The sequence below is a fragment of the Harmonia axyridis genome, chromosome 6 (assembly GCF_914767665.1).
Source record: "Harmonia axyridis chromosome 6, icHarAxyr1.1, whole genome shotgun sequence".
In the NCBI taxonomy this organism is placed as follows: domain Eukaryota; kingdom Metazoa; phylum Arthropoda; class Insecta; order Coleoptera; family Coccinellidae; genus Harmonia; species Harmonia axyridis.
In genome coordinates this window covers 25,806,983-25,829,822 of record NC_059506.1, presented here as the reverse complement: position 1 = coordinate 25,829,822, position 22,840 = coordinate 25,806,983, and the positions used below count along the sequence as shown (strand labels likewise).

General features: G+C 37.9%; 1 protein-coding gene across 12 annotated transcripts in view; it reads left to right on the top strand.

Moving 5' to 3' along the window:
* Positions 1-22,840, top strand: part of LOC123683444 (tight junction protein ZO-1) — a 91,826-nt gene that overhangs the window by 67,180 nt on the left and 1,806 nt on the right. For 4 of the 12 annotated variants that reach the window (XM_045622494.1, XM_045622495.1, XM_045622497.1 and 1 more), the window contains exons 4-20: positions 6,237-6,527; positions 9,441-9,743; positions 9,805-9,874; positions 10,034-10,184; positions 10,918-11,191; positions 11,252-11,596; positions 12,099-12,321; positions 12,376-12,553; positions 12,943-13,203; positions 14,317-14,544; positions 14,725-15,212; positions 16,511-16,637; positions 16,716-17,047; positions 17,138-17,215; positions 18,049-18,319; positions 18,549-18,904; positions 21,458-21,906. In XM_045622494.1, coding sequence (XP_045478450.1) covers positions 6,237-6,527; positions 9,441-9,743; positions 9,805-9,874; positions 10,034-10,184; positions 10,918-11,191; positions 11,252-11,596; positions 12,099-12,321; positions 12,376-12,553; positions 12,943-13,203; positions 14,317-14,544; positions 14,725-15,212; positions 16,511-16,637; positions 16,716-17,047; positions 17,138-17,215; positions 18,049-18,319; positions 18,549-18,904; positions 21,458-21,906 — 4,425 coding nt within the window. Of the gene's footprint in view, positions 1-6,236; positions 6,528-9,440; positions 9,744-9,804; positions 9,875-10,033; positions 10,185-10,917; positions 11,192-11,251; positions 11,597-12,098; positions 12,322-12,375; positions 12,554-12,942; positions 13,204-14,316; positions 14,545-14,724; positions 15,213-16,510; positions 16,638-16,715; positions 17,048-17,137; positions 17,216-18,048; positions 18,320-18,548; positions 18,905-21,457; positions 21,907-22,840 lie in introns of those variants that run through there. The other 8 variants (XM_045622501.1, XM_045622502.1, XM_045622503.1 and 5 more) reach the window with 6 other exon arrangements.

Genomic DNA, 22,840 nt, shown 5'->3' with positions numbered 1-22,840 from the left:
TAAATAATTGGTTACGGTTAAAGAGTTTAGCAATTTTTCTGGGCATAATCGCACTCTCAAAACGCAAAGAAGAACACAAAAACAGAAAGAAATGCAACCAAAGATAATGCCAAAATCGACTCAATCATTAAAAAAATAAATCAGATAATTTCGATTGTAACAAGTAGGTTGTAACATGTAGAACTTCAAATTTTCCATGACTACCAGATTATTTTAAATGAAAATTTAATCGATCACAACCTTTCAACTAGCTAATTTTGGTGTTGCATTTATTGTCACACAGTATATTTCCCTTGCTCATTCTAATTTTATTTCACATTCGTTCAGATGAAATCACTGCTTTTATGGATAATAAAGCATTGCAAAATAAATTTCGTCATCTATTAAATGCTTAGAAATGTAGGTGATTAGGTATGATTTTACGGTAAAGAATGATTCAGTCAATACTATCGTACCATCATTATTTTCAAATACATAATTAAAATTTGTTTTTTGTCGAAAAAAAGCTTTCAGGCTAGAAGGAACAATGCGATAAGGTAAATTAATTTATGTCGAGACGATTTTTTCAGTCGGTGCTCTGATTCTACACCTTCTAAAAAAGTTTAATATCAGAAATAATGAATCAAAATTGGTACCACCTGCCTTTGGACTCCTTAACTCTATATTATTTGCCTTATTAACTTGATAATATGAGCACTCAGAGCCGTCGCTAGCCAAACTGCCGCCCTAGGCAGAGACCCAATTTGCTGGTTTTGTAAAGAATTACCGAAGTCAACACTGAAGAATGCAGATATTGTGTAATCAGGGTCTTCTACCGAGAGATGAAAAAAGCATCCCTTTGAAAAATTTGAGGATTGGATATTACCAATCCGCTATCATGTACTTTGGTATTTTTTAGTTCGCAGATTATAACTTTTTCAAAATCATCTCCAGCTCCAGCAGTTTTTTTTCTGAAGAAACAAATTCTTAAGAATACTCCCTGATTCTCATAATAGCTTTTTTGCCATTATTCACAAAATGATCTATCTATTATTTATTCAAGAATAAAAAATAATGTGCTCACTTTCATTAACTTCATTTGAAGTCCTCAAATCCAAAGGTAAATTGAAAAAGTAAGAATCTCGGTCAGAATATTATTATTATTATTATTATTATTACAAGGTAAAGAGTTGAGGCCAAGCCTATAAACTCACAAAAATTGAAATATATGAAAAAATACACCGAAACTTAAAAAAAATGCATTACAAAAGAAAAAGCAATTCACAGCTCCACAAGTAGCACTCACTCGCGACGAAACCAGGTGTCGTAGTTGTTTTTAAAAGAGTTCACAGAAACTGAGTTCACCACCGATGAAGGTAAAGAGTTCCAAACGGTAAACACGCGGTTTGTGATGAAGAACTGTCTTTGGGATGTCTTGAAACTTTCCTTCCTCAGCTTGAAAGCGTGACCTCGCAGACGGTCGTCCAGGTTCAACTTGAAGAGACCACTGAGGTCAACTCCAAAAAAGTTGTGAAGAGCACGAAAAGTAATGATGAGATCACCACGCAGCCTCCTGTCATCAAACGTGGACAGATTCATGATGGACAGTCTTTCACCATAACTGGGACGTAAGATGCCGTAGGGCAAACGAGTTGCCCGTCGCTGGACGCTCTCCAACAATGCCGAGTCTCTACTCAATGAAGGACTCCACACAGGGCCAGCAAACTCCAGTATGGGTCTCACGTAGAGTTTGTAAAGGATAGCACAGGTGGAGGGATCACATCTACCAAAAGCTTTCTGAACCATAAATAAAGTTCTTTTGGCCTTGTTTACCGCCTGAAGAATGTGGTCGGACCAGCTTAGATTCTCTGACACAATTACACCAAGGTCAGCATGACTACTACAAGTAGCGATGGGGTTGTTGTTTATATAGTACTGACGACGGGGATTGCGAGCACCCAAGTGCAGAACAACACACTTCTCGTAGTTCAGAGGCAACCTCCACTCCTGGCACCAATGGTTCAATTTCTCCATGTCTTCCTGAATCAGATGAGCTGCCACGTTGGGGTTACCGAATAATTTGGTATCGTCGGCAAATTGGGAACACTGAGAGTTGAAGATCTTGGGTAAATCAGAGATGTAGAGGAGAAAAAGTAGTGGACCCAAAACAGAACCCTGTGGAACTCCACTTCCAACAGGTCTCGCCGAAGAGAGAGATTTATCGACTCGAACCTGGAAGGTTCGATCGGTAAGAAATGCTTCAATCCAAGAAAGCAGGCGGCCGCGGACCCCAAGATGTTCGAGTTTATGTAAGAGAAGATCATGTGGTACACGGTCAAATGCCCGAGAAAAATCCAGATAAACAATGTCGACTGGAAAGCCTTTATCAAGGGACTCGGACCAGGAGTTTACGCATTCAAGGAGGTTAGTAATGACTGATCTACCAGGAAGGAAGCCGTGTTGACATTCGGGAATAAGGTTACCGCTAATTGCAAACTCAAGGACACCACTCAAGATGATCTTCTCGCACACCTTTGCCACAATCGGAACCAGACTAATTGGACGATAATTTTCTGCGTCACGTTTATCTCCCTTCTTGAAAATTGGCGTTACAAGTGCATTACGCCAAGCAGAGGGTAGGCAGGATGTTTGAAGTGAACGTTTGTACAAAATAGAAAGAGGATACGAAAGAGGTTGGGCACATTCCTTGAGTATTTTAGCAGTGATACCATCCGCACCAGGAGAGGAGTTAACATTGAGTGAAGATAAATGGGCTTCAACGACTGCAGGGTTGAAAGAAGACTCTGTTATTTCAGAAGAATTCCTCTCAACGTTCAATCTTGGAAGTTGGTGGGCTCCTCTTGTAAAAGAGGCAGCAAAGGAATCAGCTAGGACGTTTGCCGTCTCCTCGGGACAGGAGCAGGGAGTATTGCTAGAATTGCGAACCAATGGTATGTCAACTTTAGAATTGAGGGTTGATCTGACGTATTTGAAAAACTTTTTATTGTTCTTAGAATGTATTAGATTGGATTCAAATTCCCTTTTGGAATCGGCAATTAGTGATGAAAGTGAATTGGAGAAACGTCGATGGTCTTCGTAGTCTCTTACTTGCTTACGACGTAGGTAACGTTGCCATATGGACTTCTTGTGACGTATTAGTCTAAGGATATTTTGATCGATCCAGGGCTTAGCTGGTATGCAAACAATATTTCTCACAGATGAGCATTCATTGGTCAAGTTTAGAAGGGTTGTGGTAAAAACAGCCCACATCTCCTCAGTATCAGTATTGGGCGCAAGAAGTGTACTCCAATCGACGTCCCCCAGTCTCAGACAAAGTTGATGATAGTCTATGATTTTTAAATGTTTTCTTGACCTATTGGATGGTGTACGTGATCTCATATGAATGGTGGAGAGTAAGATAATGTGGTCTGATTTGCCTAAGGGTGGATATTGTTCAATCTTGGAAACAAGGTCAGTATCGTTCGTTAGCAATAGATCTAGAAGAGAAGGAGTCTGCAAATTGCGAAAGCGCGTAGGAAAGTCCACCAGTTGAAAGAGGTTGTAGTCGCGGATAGCGTCTACATAAACGCTAGATGCCGAATTATAGGTCTTTGATGTCATAGGCCATTCAACATCGGGCATGTTGAAATCACCAGCTATATATAGATTGCGCTTGGTCGTGGAAAGACTACCCAGATGAGCAGCCAGTGAAGTATCGGATTGGCAAGGGCGAGGTCGATAAATGCAGCCGATGGTAAAGAAGCAAGACTTCTCCTCCAACAGATCAAGGAATATATTGTCAATTCCTGGCAGGTCAAGGTTAGTTACTTTCAGAGAAAAAGATAAAGAGATATTCGTGGCCACATACATGCAAACACCACCATGACCCACAGTTGTTGTACTGTCCTGCCTATAAATCAAATAACCGGGTATGGAAACCAGTGAGTCTGGAATACCAGGATGAAGCCAGGATTCCGCAATCAAGATGAAAGTTGGATGATGGACGTCCACATAAGCTAACAATTCCAAGTACTTGGAGAACAGAGACTGTGCGTTGGTATAAAGGATGGTCCACTCATGGAGAATGTCTAGTTTTTTGCGCTCTTAGAAGTGGAGATCTTTGTGATAGTAGGCTTACCGGAGATATATTTGATGTTGATGTTAGACTCGCCCGCGTCGATTCTGTGCTTTAGTTCGGCACGCAAATCATTGAGCTCTTTTACTTGTAAAGGTGTTTTATCGTCAGTAATGCTATATTTCCGCCAGTCGCGTACGCTGGCGATGACTCGCCTGTCTTTGAGAATTCTCGTGACTATCAGTGGGTTGTTGAAAGATACCTTGAGAATTCTTGGACGGTTGTTAGTCGATACTCCTATTCTAGAGATGGAGGTACGTTGCAAATTAGCATCTGGATTCACGCGGTCGAGAACTTGAGAAACACTCGCCTCGTCATCCGCGGGGCCAGCTTCAGGAATTCCGCGAATCAGTATATTGTGGGACCTACGTAAGCGTTCCAACATTTCAGCCGGCTGAATCTCAATCTCGGATATTTTGGTGCTGGCGTTATCAATCGCGACGGAAAGTTGTTCATTCGATTCCTCTAAACTCCGCATTTTAGAAGTGCAGGCCTTGATATCAGTTTCGTGCTTAATGATGGAGTTGGAATGTTCATCGAGAAGGCTCTCATGACGGCGCAAATCCTCAGAATGTTCCTTCAAAACAGACTTGCACTCGGATAAATCTGACTGTATCGCTAGTTGGGTGGATTTTATGGTAGACATATCAAGAGACATTTCGTTTAATTTTGCCATAATGGCAGCGAATTGATCACCACTGAGTGAGGAAGCCGAGGAAGACTGTGAGTTTAAAGTCGAGACCGGTTTATTTAGATGCTGGGAAGGGGATGATACCGATCCACTACGAAGTGAACGACCCTCCTTCTTACAATAGCTACAGATCCAATCTTTATCAATCAGACTCAACTCATCAGGCAGCAAACACAAGCACTCCACATGAAAATGTTTCTTGCATTTAGAACAATTTGTGAATTTAGTGGAGGCTGTTTGTTTCGAGCATATATGGCATTTAGCCATTTTCCTACTGTATATTCTGGGTTAAATGGAAAGGTGGAAAGGGAATTTACGAACTTCACTCTCTTGGGCCGATAAGAGAGACTTACACAGATAAGGTTGGCCACGGGAAGGAATAGGGAGGTAAATAGATGAAGGATTTAAGTTTATATGACCTAACAATGTGAAAACGACCCTGCCAACAGTGCGAAGACTTACGACGCCCACGCTGTTGAGTTTGGAAGCAGACTTGCATAGTTCTCCCGTCAAAGCAAGAAAGGTACTGAGCGGCAGGCAAACAAACCAAGCGGAAAACGAAGCGAAGCGTACCGACGCAACGTAGGTATCACGCGCAGCTGGAGGGGTTATCGACGCAATGGAACTGCGTATATTTAGTAAACAATGAACAAGTCAGGGCGAACAAGAAAAAATAGAATACAAAAAACCTAATTTAAAAGGTTATATTCTTCAGATTATCTGTGGTTTTCATACCTCGGGAAGCACAGGAACCATCACTCAAAAATTCACTATAAAAAGATCGGTATTTCTCGAAGAAAATATGCAACGATTAAGGAGTAGCTCGTAAGACGTGTTAACAGTTAGATTCGGTGAATATCATATCATCTTCATCAAAGAGAATGTTGACATGCCTGATGAGTGCTTGAGTTTTAGTGTCAATTACTTGTCAAAAAGTACCTTTGAATGTTTTTGTCTGTAATACTTTCGGATGTTTCTGACTGAATTACATTCTCATTCGTTACTTTGAATTGCCACACATGGGATTTTTGTTGAAATGCCGTTTTTGAAGTTTGGCGCCCAAGGCGACCGCCTACCCTGTCTACCCCTTAGCGACGGCCCTAAGGGTAGATAATAGCATAGTATAATTCCTTATACATACTATGATAATGGTAATAATGATAGTTCTTGAAGAACTAGTTATAGTTTCTCTGCTGATGAAACCATTAATCAACAAAAAATTTCAGAATAGGATTCAGAAAGAATTCTTCGCATATATTGTAATGTTTTTACTTCTTTCTTTTTTTTTAATTACCTTATTTGATAACTGCTATCTTCAGTGTGAAATTTTGATTTTACATTTTGAATTCTGGCTATTGAAGAAATTTGCAATGTTCATCTCGTTCTATATTTCTTATATCCAATTTTAAATTATCATCTCTTCTTTTTCAGACTTTGGTATAGTGTTAGGTTGCAAATTGTTCATAAAAGAAATATCTTCGAAGGCCAGGGAACAACTTCTTAACACGAATCAAGTCCTAACGGAAGGAGATTTCGTCACGAAACTCAACAACACAAACTGCCATGACCTAATGAGCCTTAAAGAAGCAAAAAAAATCATAGATGGCAGTAAAGACAAAATACACATAACAGTGGTCAGGGATTTCGGTCAGACCATCAACAGTATACATCAGGCTCAAAGTTCTATTAGTACTACTGGTGCCGTAAACAATTTTTACAAAGGTAAGTACCACCATTACATCTGCTGAATTTCTTTATTCTCAATTATATTTAGTGGCATTTTAACAATTGTTTACTTAAACGAAAAAAGAAATTTTATATGAGCAAATATGTCGAAGCACGCAATTGTAGATGATTATTCGTTAGAATAAAAAAATCATTGCGGAAAGCACTTGTTTGTAACCTCAAATAAATTATCCTTGAATCTATTGCTAATACGTTCATCGAATCATTGATGTACATATATCATCGGGAGTCTTAGATACATTTGGATTATCGAAATTACATAGAATACATCTGGAAGTAGCAAGAGCTTCACTACCACTTTCACTGTTAAATTGGAGCGTGCAAGTGTTGAAGTATTATAATTGCAGGCTAGTTTATTTGAACTGATTGGTGGCTAGTCTCTGTTTTATCGCTCACAGTTTATTTCTAATAACTACTGGTAATACTTCCGTAGACAGGTAATTAGGAAATTGAGTTTGAATGAGATTTCTGCTGGTATTCGCAGAATGCAACGTATCCTTTCACTTTATAACAAGCGGGCAATTGGCAATTATTCGCTATCTGACTTTGGGCTTGGAATTTGCATCTTTTTTCAGAATGGATTTTACGCTTTGCTCCTCTGTGCACTAGTACTATTTAAGTATAGAAAAAGTCTCGATTTTCAAATCATTTCGCTACTACATCAGTAATTTTAACAGGAGTAGAATTGTTAACTCTTAAATGATATTACTTTTATGCTAATTGAGGTTATTGAACTATGAAAAATAATATTGGTTAGATGAGTACCATTCTGTTGAATGCAAGTGTCCACTCGTACTGCAAAATCTTCCATAATTAGATGCAACATTTCCCTATTCCTTAATGTTAAGTGTGTTTTCGGAAAATTTAGCTTGTTCAATGTTCTGGACAAGTGAAAATGAACCTCATTACTTATCACTTATGAAGATAATGGCACTTTCTTCTTCTTCTTAGGTAACTTGAATGCTTAAAGTGAAATCTCCTTGTTGTTGATAGTTACTTGGCTGTAGCTGTTGGACAATTCTTATCTTGTAATTGATTCAGGACTCAATTCTCTTGCGTGCTGAATGTCCAGAGCTTCAAGATTTACCTTACTCTGCGTTTCTTTGTGTCCTGCGTTTCTTTGTGTCCTAACAATCTATTTTTATTCAAGATGCGCTAACTTAAATGAGTAGAAAATCTGAGAGAGACTCATCAATCTCGCTCTGCGTCTTTGGAACTGCCTCAAGCAACATCGAATTCTCGACAAAAAGTAGCTGTATTATAATAGAATCATTACTGCGAACGAAAGCTTTTACACAAACATGCGATGTTTCAAGTTTCACTGTTCCGTTGTTACTGAAATGACAAAGGTTTACCTAATTTTTAAAATTTCTTTTTGGCTCATCTACACTGTGTCCGTAAAGTATGGAACAAATTCATTTTTAGTTGAACAGACCATTTTAAGGAATAATCCTGAACACGTCGATTTTTTATTTAATTTACCGTATTTCAAATTCAAATTCAATTCAAAATTCAAATTCAAATTTATTCTGATTCCAATTACATTGTGCCTATGTACAACTAAATTATAACATTACACTGAATATCATCATCGACGATCGGAAACTCATCTAAGCGCAATGGGCTTGTATTTACCGTATTTTAAAATAATAATCTAATATACAGGGTGAATTACTTACGGGTAATGACGTCACCGTCGTTTTTTTTTCAATGGAACACCCCCATTTCGTCCCAATTTTCAGATTACTCTAGCTGAGCTGATTCCAAAAATGTATCACGTGTTGATTCCGATTGGTACAGGGTGGACAAAAATACAATAGTTTTGTGTGTGCTCATAAAGTAACACGTAACATTCTTTATTAGTTAAATTAATAATATTATCAAAAATACTTATTGTCTAGCGGCAATTGGTTTGAATGTAACACCCTGTGGTTTGTTTTATTTTTAGGTTAATAAAAATGAGCTGTTTCCAAACATGTTTGGTACTTGTGGTCTAGCAGATAGAATATGGAAGAAATTATTTCTTATCAATTTAAAAGAAAACATAATCGTCTATTTTTTTTGTGAAATATTATTATTCGTTTATTGCCGCTAGACAATAAGTATTTTTGATAATATTGTTAATTTAACTAATAAAGAATGTTACGCGTTACTTTATGAGCACACACAAAACTATTGTATTTTTGTCCACCCTGTACCAATTGGAATCAACATGTGATACATATTTGGAATCAGCTCAGCTAGAGTAATCGGAAAATTGAGACAAAATGAGGGTGTTCCATTTAAAAAAAATGACGGTGACGTTATTACTCGAAAGTAATTCACCCTGTATATTAGATTATTATTTTAAAATGCGGTAAATTAAAATCAAAAATCGACGTGTTTCAGGATTATTTCTTAAAATGGCCTGTTTAGCTAAAAATGAATTTGTTCCATACTTTACGATCACAGTGTATAATACTAAGTGAATTCATTCATTTGATTTACTAAGAATATTAGGCCAAGAAGAAATTTGGTACATGTTCTGCCGAAGCTGTTTTTCAATGCATTGAGGATATTTGAGGAATCTTTTCGGAGATCTTGTTCTTTAGATAGCGAACGGTTTGTCCTAAGTATGTTGATCGACAGTCTGTACAGAGTATTTTGTGAATTACATCACTGTTCAATTCTTTAGGAGTTGCTCTTTTAGACATAATAATTTTTTTATTTGTGTTATTTCCGGTTTTCTCCTTTTTTCTGTTGTTGATGATGTTCCGGTTCTTTTTTGTTAAGAATTTTCTTATGCTGTTTATATTTTTTTATAGTTAGGTTTGTTAAATAGAGCCATGACCTGTTTCGATATTTCTATTGAACTTATTATAAATACCCAACTTATATTCCATATTGCAGGAGATGACTTCCTTACTTCTAGTCAAAGCTACTCAAATCAGAATCTCTACGTGCAGCCTCCTACAAGAAACCCCAATATCAATCCAGCAGGCTATGAAGATAAATTGGAACATAACAACAGTGGACCTAACTCCCTACTCGATGACAAGAGTAATTTGGCGCCAAGGGATAGATCTAGAGGTCCCTTGACTGAACAAAACCTAAATCATTTGGAGAATAGGAGCTATGGCAGATCAAAAATGAGAGAAGAACCACCTAGACCACCGCCTCCTAGGAATGAAGGTATGGATGGTGTTGAAAATCGTATGTACATCAACTTAAAGCATTTGCGTCACTTTCTATTAATTATATTTTCATATTTCAGATTTTTATGGTGGTACCAGGAGACAGATGTATGACAGCGACCCTATCATTCAAAAGATCAAACAACCTATGTAAGTTCATTGTTCATCCATAATGTTGCTAGAAATCTAGGAAGAATTTCGAAATATATCAAATGATGTAGTCTATTCACTCACTACACTAGTGACATTTTGGTACCAACCATTTTTCACTGGAAAATTAGGTGATTTCAATTAATATTTTGATTTCAGTCCAGATGCAAGGTTCATCACATTCCACAAAGAGGGCTCTGTAGGTATAAGACTGACAGGGGGCAATGCAGTTGGTATTTTTGTAACAGCAGTTCAACCTGGTAGTCCTGCATCCCTTCAAGGTCTACAGCCAGGTGATAAAATCCTCAAGGTAAAAATGAACACATTGCCTTTCCCTCAAACAGATTACCATGACCTCTAAAGTTTTTGAGTTATATTTAATTATAACTTTATGAACGGCAACCAGGTTTTTAAAACATTATTTTTTTACTAGGACTACAGGTAAATCGCCAACCGTTTCAATATCTCGTATTGGCGTGAGATGATTAATTAAATGCTTTAATTATACTGTCTCTAATTGAACTTATTGATTCAGTATCTTTAATTGGACTGAATACTAATAACTATTCATGTGACATTAATAATATCTTATTTCTATTAATGAGTGATCACAGGCACTTGTGCAATTTAGCAAAGAAAAATAGTACATTGGAATATAAAAAGTAGAGAAAAGGTTTGATCATACATATGTATAATTAGAATGAGGCAATTTCATTTATTTATGTACAGGGTGTATCTGAATTGATGCGAGAAATTTGGAGAGAGACCCCTTCAAGTTATATACCTCTGATATTATATATATGTTTTCGTTTTGTGATCAAGCTAAAAATTTTAGGAGAAAGAGTTGAGTTACAAAAAAGTTGAATATTCTGAATATTCTTATCGTTTCTCCCCCAATTTCGAAGGTACTGAAGGTACTAGAGGAGAAGGGACTTACAACAAAAAAATATGAAAAACCCTTCTAATTAAGTATCACCTCAAATCTTCCGCATCAATTCAGATACATAAAGTTATATATTATATCAAAGTCAGAATTATTCTAGGTTAACGATATGGACATGACTGGCGTAACTAGAGAAGAAGCTGTACTCTTTCTTCTCAGTCTCCAGGATAGGATAGAGTTGATAGTGCAATTCTGTAAAGAAGAATACGACGGTATAGTCGCTTCTCAAAAGGGCGACAGCTTCTATATAAAGACACATTATCATTACGATGATCCAGCCAAAGGGGAAATGTCGTTTAGGAGTGGGGATATATTCCATGTGATAGACACGTTGTACAATGGCGTTGTCGGTTGTTGGCAGGTCTTCAAAATCGGTAAATGTCTTGAAGATTTATTATCGAAGGACCATGTTCACGCTTACGCTCTCTTTATAGGTAGGAACAATCAGGAAGTACAAAAAGGCATAATACCAAATAAATCCAGAGCGGAAGAATTGGCAACGGCGCAATTCAACGCCACCAAGAAGGAAATGTCTACGAACGAGTCTAGAGGGAGCTTTTTCAAGCGGAGAAGAAGCTCGAATAGGCGGTCGAAGAGTTTGGGGAAGGAACATTGGGATGACATACTGTTTTCGGACACTGTTTCCAAGTTTCCGGCATATGAGAGGGTGCTTCTGAAACACCCAGGATTCACTAGACCTGTGATAATGTTTGGGCCGATTGCTGATGTGGCCAGGGAGAAACTATTGAAAGATTTTCCGGATAAATTTGTATCTCCCCGTGAGTAGTGGCATTAAAACTTTTTGAGCGCTTGTTCTCCGAACCCATTGCTCTCTATCATTTCTTCACAATGCATGTAATTTTCGAATTTTTGGTGAGGAGTTGTCTCAAACAATAAAGAAAAAAATATATTGGCATGCTGAAAATTTTTCAATTCCGGAAAAAGTACCTTCTCGAGTGGTACTCGAACCTTCGACCTCCGAATCACTAGTCCAGTGCTCCACCAACTGAGCTACCGAGGAAGTTGAGAGTTCCAGTTGGTGGAGAACTGGACTAGTGATTCGGTATGCGCTCTGAACTTTCAACTTCCCCGCTAGCTAAGTTCGAGTTCGAGTCCCGCTCGAGGAGGTACCTTTTCTGGACTTGATGAATCCATCCTCAAATCTCAAGCTCAAAATTAGAAATTTACATATATCGTGAAGAAATTATACTTTTTACGATAACATACAAGCATCGCATCCTTATTTATTCTAGTTTTTTCATTGATACTTTTAATTTCCAGAACAAGATACTAACGTAGAGGACCACAAATCTCAGAAAAACTCCTCCAACATAATTCGTTTGTCAGCTATCAGAGAGGTTATATCAACTGGAAAACACGCCTTACTAGACATAACCCCAAATGCCGTAGAAAGGTTGAACTACGCCCAAATGTATCCCATCGTGGTTTTCTTCAAGTCTGAAACTAAATTAGTGATAAAGCAGTTGCGGCAAGGTTTACCGAAGTAAGTTATACATCTCTGAACATGAGCTCATCTGTATCAATTATATTGTTTCAGATCGGCCCATAAGAGTTCTAAGAAACTTCTGGAACAATGCCAAAAATTAGACAAAGTGTGGAGTTATGTGTTTAGTAGTACAATAACCTTGAATGACAATACGGATAATTGGTATCGCAAAGTTAGAGACGTTATTGATAAACAGCAGAGTGGATCTCTATGGATGAGCGAGAATAAGGTGAGGCATTCTTTTTCTTTTGCGTTTCTTCCAACTCCACTGCGTAATAAAAGAATTTGATAGGCATTTTTATAGTGTAGTTTAGGGTCATAGTGAAAATAGAAAATTTTCGTGTTTTGTCCAATCGAAGCATGTTGTATTTCAAAATTGGAAGCAATTTCACCCTTAGCTCAAATTTGACTACAACTGAGTAACGTGTTGGCCAAACGTTGCAACAGAATAACATGAATTGCCCAGGAATATAGGTTTAAGATTCTTATGTGTTGCCAAAGCTCAAAATTTGACAGAACAAGCTCCACCAACATGGCCGCTATACATTGTCATAGTTCCAGCGCCCTTGGAAAATACGTTATGTGCATTTATGTAACAAATTCAATTGTGATTTTCAGTTTCCAATGGAGTTCTTCGACGACCTGTGCATAGCAATAACTCCGATACCATACGTCTACGCAAGAACGTCAAACTCGCTCCCCTCCTATTACAATAAAACATGCAGACAGAAAAGAAGAGCGCCACATTCCATGTACAGTTCACCCCAATTCATGCACAGTTACTACTATGGTAACAGCTACGGTTATCCCATTACCTCAGTACATCGATATTCCCAAAGCACGTTGGGAAGCTGTGACTATCAAAATTTGCCACATTATGCAAGTAGTCAACGTCAGTACTTTGATATTAACGAAACTAACAGTGCGTTGTGTCCTGCTGATGGTGCTGAATTCGCGCCTGCGCAAAGCTTTGACAGGTTTTCGCATGTCGAGGATGAATTCGTCGATGATCACTATGAACAGCTCAAGGACAGTTTTTCGCGTAATAGTTTGGTTGTGCGTGATAAATTAAGTTTTATGAAGAGTTGTACGACTATTGCTGAAGAAGAAAGCCTAGGCGATATATAATTTTTTTTTGATTTTGTACTGACTATTGTACATCTAATAATCCTTGAAATAAACAGAAACTGAAACCAATTTTAAAATGAACCTCGAAACTTGAAGATATTACCGTCCAGATTATGAGAAGTAGTATAAATTTTGCTTTAGAAATTTAGATGAAAACCTCAAGATAAGGCTTCTTTTTTTAGGAAATATTTTTATGTCAAAACCAATCAGATTTGCTATTTTATTTATTTTTTTACTATATCTGCCCTACAGCACTGGCCACTGGCTATTGAGGAAAACCAGTGAATGGTTTTCATCCCACTTTTCATGATTTATAAAATTACTTCTTGTCTTTGCCAAAAATGCATTGGAGATCTTTGACAGATGTTTCATTAGGAATTCAATACTCGAAGAGTTTTGACATTGATTCCAAATGTAAGATAACCTGGCTATGAGGAGCCTGGACCAACATAAAATGCATGAAAACATGCTTTTGTACGAAGCATGCTTGATTAATTGTAATGTTATGATTTGTATGTCGCTTTATCCTAGAAAATTCCATCCTTATTTATAATCACAGATGGGTGGGTTTGTTATATCGGTAAGTTTGAGAACAAAATTCAAAATTCGAATTGTATATAATCATCCTTCATTACACATTTGTCTACCATTGTTATGCGTAAAGCATTTGTTTTTGTCGTTATGTTCCATGCATTTTCGATGAGTTTGATTTAACTGACTAATAAGGAACTAAAATCAAAGAGTTTTCACTAATTCAGATGCGTATCTGCTTGTATATAGTTCTCAACACTAAACTGAGTGTCATTTTTCATAGAAAATTATGTTAACATTCACAACTAACGAATTTGTATATAATAATTTCAGCCTGAAGAGTCATTATCCGATGATTTCCTATTTCCAATGTCATCACTACGGTTGTCCTATGCTAGTTCTCCAGAAAGTGACCTTGAACACAGCCCAGGCCCTCCTGGCAATGGAACTGGAACCGGTGGTACCAACACTGTAACCCCAGGAAGACTAACTAAGGCTAGTTCTGATCCCAGTGTTGTGATGGCAGATAATAGTACTACGGATGTTCTACCTCCCTATCAGGTTCGTATATTCCATTCACTTCAATTATGAAATGACGTCTCACCTAGTGAGATTTTGTGTATACCCAGTATTTCCAGATTGTTCCAGATAAGATCAAATATTAAACCCATATGAACATTTTTTTATGTTTTTTTTGTCTCTTGAAAGCAAACATTCAAAACTCTACCAATTGATTCACAGCCCAGTTACGATAGTAGATACGGCTTCAACAACCAAAACCACATAGCAGAACCAGACACGCCTACAAGCAAAGATCCCAGCTACAGCATATCAACTCAAGATATACCTTCAACGATCGACCAAAGTGCCTACAACAAATCTGGACTATACTCGGCTCAACCTAACCAGGAATACGAGAAGGGCGAATACCCCAAGCAGGATTCCAGAATCGAGTACACTACGGAGAGGATGGCAGAGCTCAGAGATGAGTTCGATGAAAATGGGAAGATTGCCGATTTCAATATGAGGAATAGGCGACAGCAGAACGCCATGATGAGCCCACAGATGGGCGCGTATCAGGGTAAGGAATCTGGTGATCAGACCCCTACGAGAACGCCTTCTAAGGAAGGTCTGTATGGACATATTCCCGATTTACCTCCAAGGGTGGATAGAGGAGCTAAGCCTATGGGCGGTAGTGCTCTTTCGTCGCCTAGTAAAATACCAAATGGGTGAGTTCTAACGAATTTTATTGGCAATGAAGGGTTTTCTAATAGGAATCATTAAAATGGTTGCAATGGCAACACTGTATATTATTTGACATTTCTCATGTCATTTGTGTTCAGTAGGCTGTGCCTTTTAATCATGGAACGAATCGATCCAGTTTTTCACTTCTTCATAATTGATCGAAACAAGTGATAGTCTGAAGGAGCAAAGTCTGGAGAAAACGGCGGGTGGGATCGGACTTCCCATTTCAACGTTTCCAAGTATGTCTTGACCACTTTCGTAACATAGGGTCGAGCATTGTCATGCTGTAAAATCACTTTATCATGTCTCTCGTTGTATTGCGGCCGGTTTCCTTTCAATGCTCGGCTCAAACGCATAAATTGCGTTCAATAACGATCACCTGTGATCGTTTTAGTCGGTTTTAACATCTCGTAATACACAACGCCGGGCTGGTCCCACCAAATACTGAGCATGACTTTGGAACCGCGAATTGGCCGTCGACGTGGAAGCATGGTCGGTATATCCCCATGATTTTCTGCGCTTGGGATTATCGTAGTGAACCCATTTTCCGTCTTCAGTCACAAAGCGATACAGAAATCCCTTCCGTCATTGCTTTGCAAGTAGCTGTCCACAAGCAAATAAACACTGTTCAACTTCCTATCGGCTTCAACTCTTACGGCACCCAATTTCCTTGCTTCTGAATCATTCCCATTAATTTTAGGCGTTTTGAAATGGCTTGTTCGTTACTCCTAATGATCCTGCCAATTATTTTTGCGTTTGACACGAGCCTTGATCAAGTAATGCCCCCAATTTTGCATCTTCGAAAACCTTCACTTCTTCCTCGCCATCTAAATCACCGTTCTTGAAGCGTTGACACCACTCTTGGCACCTTCTTTCACTAATAGCGGTCTATTCTTTCATATTAAAGCAGAAAATTAAAACCTCCCGCAAATTATGAGAATTTGGCTCGTAAACTGACATGTTTAATCGAGAATAACATTGTAATGCAGACACAAATTGACACAAATTTCGATGGCGTTATATTTTCAAATACCTAAGCTTATTGTATGACATCTACGATCTATTTTTTCGACTACTTACCGCTACAGCAATCTATTGCAAAACGGCGGAAGCAAAGTTTTACTCCTATTAAAAGATCGCCATATATTGAGGTCCCGGGAATTACACATAACCTATATAAGCTTTGATTATCCGTAACAAATAGAATCAGTAGCACAGACAAGGATGTTTTATTTGAGCTCTGAAATAAATAAAAAAAATTGAATCAATCTTTTCTTTGCAGCCGCTCTGCCCATGAAAGGTTGTTCGGTGCAAAATCAAATCCAACTAAGGAAGGCGAACAAGTTTCAACCGATCCCAATTTCAATACCAAACTTGGGTCTTTGGAAAGAAGTAACAACTCAAAATCTGTAAGTGATTACTTATGCCCATAACTTTTTTGAGCGTATACAACAACAGTCTGTTATGGTTATGGATTCTCCTTTCAGGATTCCCTTTCAAGCTATGACTCCTTCAACAAACCGACAAATACTCGAATAGGACCAAATGCTCACGACGATCTCAAAACTACTCTGTCTAAAATAGATCATCCTCCTGGTACAGTCCCAAATAGCACTTCTAAGTATAATTCCCCATCTGGTCAAAGATGGGATCAGAGCCCCCATCGATACGGCTCTAAAATGGATCTGAAATACGGACTTCCAATTGTGAATGATCAGGGTTTAGATAACAGTCCTCGGACATCTAGAGAAATGGACAAAGATGGCAATCCGATAGACATGATGAACTTGAGAGGTGCCAATGAAAAGGATATGTATAGGTAATATGCTTATCAGAGTTATTTGACTGGTTTTGATTCATTCCAGTTGTTGCAAATCATTGTCTTTGATGATAATTACAAATTTTTTAGGTATTCTAGGGCCATTGCCAAACAGCCTTTATCGCCAAGAAGTCACATGGAAACCAAAACTGATTATGGCAGATATAGGTGAGTTTAGTAGCTCTCCGTATATGGTTACAACTCTAACCTAACTACAACCTGGTGGTTTTTTAGCATTTGGGCATCAAACAGATAGCTCTGTTGGTATTTACTGCTTGCATTTTTGAATTTTTAGTCGGGAATGGTCTCTCAAACGATTAAGTTCTACTCGCTGATGACGCATCCATCCTCAATTTCGATTATGTCAGAATGAAAAGAGCTAGCACCTTGAAATGTTCAGGGTAGCTTCGGATCTTCAATGTCGCGAAATTTCGTGTGAATAACTTCATCAGGATCATAGCAAATTCAAGAAGAATATTGGAAAAGATTAACCCAATATATCCGTGATTACGAATCCGATAGGATTGAGATTTTCCATGAGAATATAGAATAAGCATGTCCAGTCTCATGCAAGATTATGTGTTGATAGCTTCATCATAACCATAAAAAATTCAAGCAGAATAATAGAATTAATGAGAAAAGCACTGACGTGAATTAGCTCGCTAATGGCACTCTTGAAGACTAGATGACTTATGATGAGTTTTCCATGAATGTGTAATAGGCCATCGCGGTGAATAACCCTCTATACCTATATACAGCTGTGTGGTCTCCAAGGCTGCAATTGGTGTATGAATGAAAGAGCGCTCAAAAGTTTTTTTTCCGATATTCTTCGAGTGTTCCATGGTTGTGATTAAGCTATCAACACAAAATTTCGTATAAAGCTACGTGCAAAATTCAATCCTATCCTCATTTTTTACTTTGCCGTCAAACATTTTTCTCCCATAACCATCAATACTGAGTAGTAAACTCAATAGCTGACCTGTCGGTTTCTTGTTTTCCAGGAGTTCTCAACAAGATCTTTCCCAGTCTCATCTCAGCATCTTATCGCCAAATCATCATGCATCACCAGCTAAAGCTGTGCCTCCATCAAACGGCTACGACCCTCAGTCTAGGCATGGCGGTGGTCAACAGAATCCAACATCTTACAAACCAGTGCCGCCACCCAAACCAAGGAATTACAAACCGCCTTACAATGGTGGAAATATGGAAGGTATGGTTCAACCCCCGCCGCAAAATTCTTATCAACATGGGAAAAGTCACAGCAATCCTATCGTAAGTATTTATGCCAAAATCATTGTAAAGAGGTTATGTAGTAAATGTAGTGTTTAAATTCGATTTGAACAAAAAAATTCATGCAATGGAAGCAACGATTTTTGCTGAACTCTTTGTTTTCAGTACATGTACTGTCATTGTTCATCTGAAATTGGCCTTATCTAACCCAATGGTGTTTTTTTTTAGTTGAATTTCTTGGAATCGACTGCTAATGGTGTTTTAATTTCAGGAAAGAGGACAAAGCCTTCCACCAGGTCACAGCTATTATTACAACGTCTCCTCCAACTCCAATTCGAATAACAATTCTTGGCAAGGGCCACCAGCAGAAGGTATGCGATATAGTTCTTCACATGGTCATTACGACATGGCCCCACCCTACGACACAAGAAGACATCCAGGAATATCCTACGCATCCAGAAGCGAAATACAGCCTATATCTGCCATGGAGAATTCCCACCAGTTGTATGGGGAGGAACCTCCATCCAATCGTCCAATGGATAGACCAATCGTAGACCTTCAGGGTTCTAGGGAGCAGAGGGGTTCCGCCTTCGAGCTCTACAGGAAACCCGTTCATCATAACTTACGGTAAAGATCATTTTGTGTTTGGAATGGGTTTTTGTGTGAGCTTCAAACCGGTCCTTGAAAATGTGGAATGAAGAATGATTGAGGATAGAATGAATTGCTATTTCTTTAACGCTGTCAATATATTTTGGAGCGCTCTCTGTTGGGGAATTGCCTTGCTATACCTGAAACTGATGAAATAATCAGCGAGACTGTTCAGTGGTATCTGCCTTGTACATCCCGGCACATACATAGCGCAGGGTGGTAACTTATCTCGGTTTTTATTGGGAAAATACCTCAACGTCAATGTAATGCATATGCATGCATTTGAAAACAACTATTTCTTCGCCTTTGCGAGATTTTTAATTTCGTTCATATAGATTGTATAAGAGGTTCCATATAGATTCCATTCGAGTCATTGCTGCCAAGTCTCCACTTCCATACGAATATACATGCTGAATCATTTATAGTGGAATAATTTTCATTTCACGATGTGTAAGCTATGAGCATCTACATCTACATCACTGCTGATGTTTGATTCGGCAAAATAAGCTGGCTGATTAGGCTATCTCATGGGCTGTGAGCTAGAGGAAGTGTGCTGCTTTCAATTGATGAAAACACTTGCACATCGAAGATGGCGATGAGGTGATAACAGAAAAAATGCTTTACATCCAGTTTGCTTTGACACTGATTTATGTATTAGAAAAATCTTCACCTCAACAAGACAGTATTACTGTTCTGATTGATTAAAAGTCGTTTAATGATGACATGATGCCCTTACTGGCCTTTACTGTTATACTCAATTTTTCTTCCAACTTTCTTTTATGTCAAACTAATGGATAAAGCTGATCTCGTGCCATAAATCCGTCTTTCGTTTCGCAATTGATATTAAAAATAGTTATTTTCAATGCACTTTCAAAATGACCAGTATTGCAAATCCGGAATTCCAAATAGAAATTATAATTTCTTTCCAAAGGAGAACAATATTTTTGGGCAAATAATATGATAAGGTGGCATAGCTCAATGATAGGCAACCAACCTAAAGTCAGCAAAACAGAAGTCAACATATATTCTGCAACATCGAAGGTCGAAGTCCATGTTGTTTTTTTGAGAATTTCCAAAAAAATGCCTTTAATTTTCGGTTTTCTACTCAAATGGAGCAGCTTCGAGATGAATTGCATGGAGCCGATTTTTGAACTTATTTGGTGCTTGGATTTACATAACTAATGAACTAATTAACGTGATTCCTACCTCTAGTCCCAGTTTACAACGAATATCCGACTGCAGAAATGTAATCTTCAATTCAAGCGCAATACATAATCTTTGCAAGTAGCATGACATCGTCATTTATCGTCGATTATTGGTTATGAAGTTTGAATATAAAGGGTTTTCCAATAATCCATTTTGATTTAAAAAATGAGCATATTTTAAGAGAAGTCAATGGATGTTTATTTCTTTGTAAAGAGGATGGTGTGCCATTAATGATTAAAAATCAGCCACGGCAGCATCATATCCATTTCATGGAATTTTGCATGACAAATTCGCACATTTGCAACTGTATGTCTTCAATAACTTCACGAATTTCATCTTAAATATCTTGAATCGATTGTGGAGCATTGGAATAGACCTTATCTTTCACTTGGCCACAGAGAAAATAGTCTAAGGGCCTGTTTCAACACCTTCTGTAAATGTTCCGGATAGTCTAGTCATAACTTATCCGACAGATATCACTAAAATTGTGTTTCACCAGTGTCAGATTGGTTAAAGTGGCCACTAAGCTTTAGGATATATTCATATAATTCTTAATCAGCAAATAACCGAACTTTTTCTCATGAATCACAACAGATCCTAGTCTGACAGACCAGTGGCTGATCCAGGAGGGGGGTGGGGTAAAGGGGGTAATTACCGCCCAAAACCTCGTCGAAATATTCATAGTTTGGAGCGGAATCGGCTTTCAACCAAGAGTAAATGCTTGAAATATATGCAGAATGTTGTTTGTTTAATTTAATATTGATATAATAATAGAAAAAGATATATATTTTTACGTTCGATCAAAACAGTTGTTCTATGCGCAAACCATACGATTTACTTTGTTTATATTGCTCTTACGGGATGTGATATCATAAAAATTTCTGCTATTTCGTGCAAACGCGAAATACTCGGCACCTCAATATTTCGTGTTCTGCTGTTCCGATGTTGATAAAATTTCTTATGAATAATTGGATTGGGTTTTTAGTGGCTCTATCTCTTTCGGGTATTCGGTGCGCCTTATTCATTGCGCAACCATGAAATACCGAAATACATATACTCAATATTTCAGGTTCTACCAATCCGATTCTGGAATTTGGTATGTGGTGGTATTTAGGTTGAGACGAATGATGTTCCACTGCACTTTCTGCTCTTTTGAATATACCGTGTGCAGTTCGCATGCGTAAATTAGAATTTTTTCAAGCGTATCAACTTCCTCCTCTAATAATATAGGTCTTTCGGGCACCTCCAAACATTTCATATTCTCCCGAACAACCACTCCTAATGCTGACACCCAATTAACACAGTTTTTTTTTATCATTTTTCAAGGAGAATGGAAGACCCATCATTGTTCGGATCGCAGCCTAATATCGCACAAAAACTAACAAACTCACCAAAAGTAATGCCTAAACTAACCAAAGCACAATCTTTTAAACAACCAAAGTCGGAAAGCTTCGGACCAAAACTTCTGAGGAAACTCTCGTTCAGAAACAGAAACAAAGAGGCCGCATCGAAAAAACTAAGCACTCCGACGATCACAGAAGATACGAGAATCAGGCAGGATTCGAATCGGAACCCGAACTTCGATAGGCCGAGTAAAAGGGACATTTCTAGTGCTATGATGGATCACAGAGGAGGCACGTTGATAAACGAATATTGGGGTGTCGTGTTAGAGGTACCCGAAGGTGCGATAGCCAGAGGGGAGAAGAAAGAAATCTACTTCGTTGTTTCCGATCCTAGACTTTGCGATAATATTCCGCCGTTGGACTTGGATAACGGTAAAGGCTTTTTTCAAAACGTGTTTTGTTGTTGTCTGTTTTTTTTTGGATTTGTCCGGTATTTTATTTAGTGACTAATCACGATGGAAATTTGTGGCTGTTCTCACACTAGTGTTTTACTAACATTGATCCCTTAGTGTTGTTGAGGCTACACTGAAAAGAAGAAAAAGTCGGGATATTCGGTGACATTCAAAGTTTTACGTCTAATGATAACAATTGTCTTCATCTCGATTCTATGACACCATAATCGTTATATTCAAAACATGTCATGGCAACTATGCCAAATGTATTAGTAAGCTCGCACACCGGTGCAATAAGCAACTAGCAATAGACAATGAGCCACATGCATCTCTACACAGACGATAAGGATATAATAATAATAATCTTTATTATCATTATTAATAATTTATTTATTTCACCGGTTTGTATATTTATAAAAGATCTTTGTCAGAAAAACTGTCATCATCGAATTTATCATCTCAGCAAATTAATAGCTTATACGCGCATCTTGTTCTATTTTACTTAATCTTCTACGACAGTCTTCCTCGTATCTTCCAAATAAATGTGATATTTCTGTGGGTCAAAGTGAGGAATAGCATCCCATAGAATGCTGTCATATTAACTTAATAAAACGCACCAAAATAATGAGGCGATGAATATATTCAACTGTTATCGGGTCAACGGGTCATCTGAATTGTACTCAATTATGGTGGAAAATTGTAGCACACAAGCTGTTCACAACTTAGGCCATCACATGATCCATACCTTTATTTACTGTTTAATTATTATATTTACTTTCTGTTGGATCCTTTATTGTATGGATCATTATTATCTATATTTTGTAACTTTGTGGAATGAACTATTTGAATTAGTTAAGTGTAAATGTTGTCGCTTAAAACATTTTGCATGGCATCTTCTTTATTTGCTTTCATGT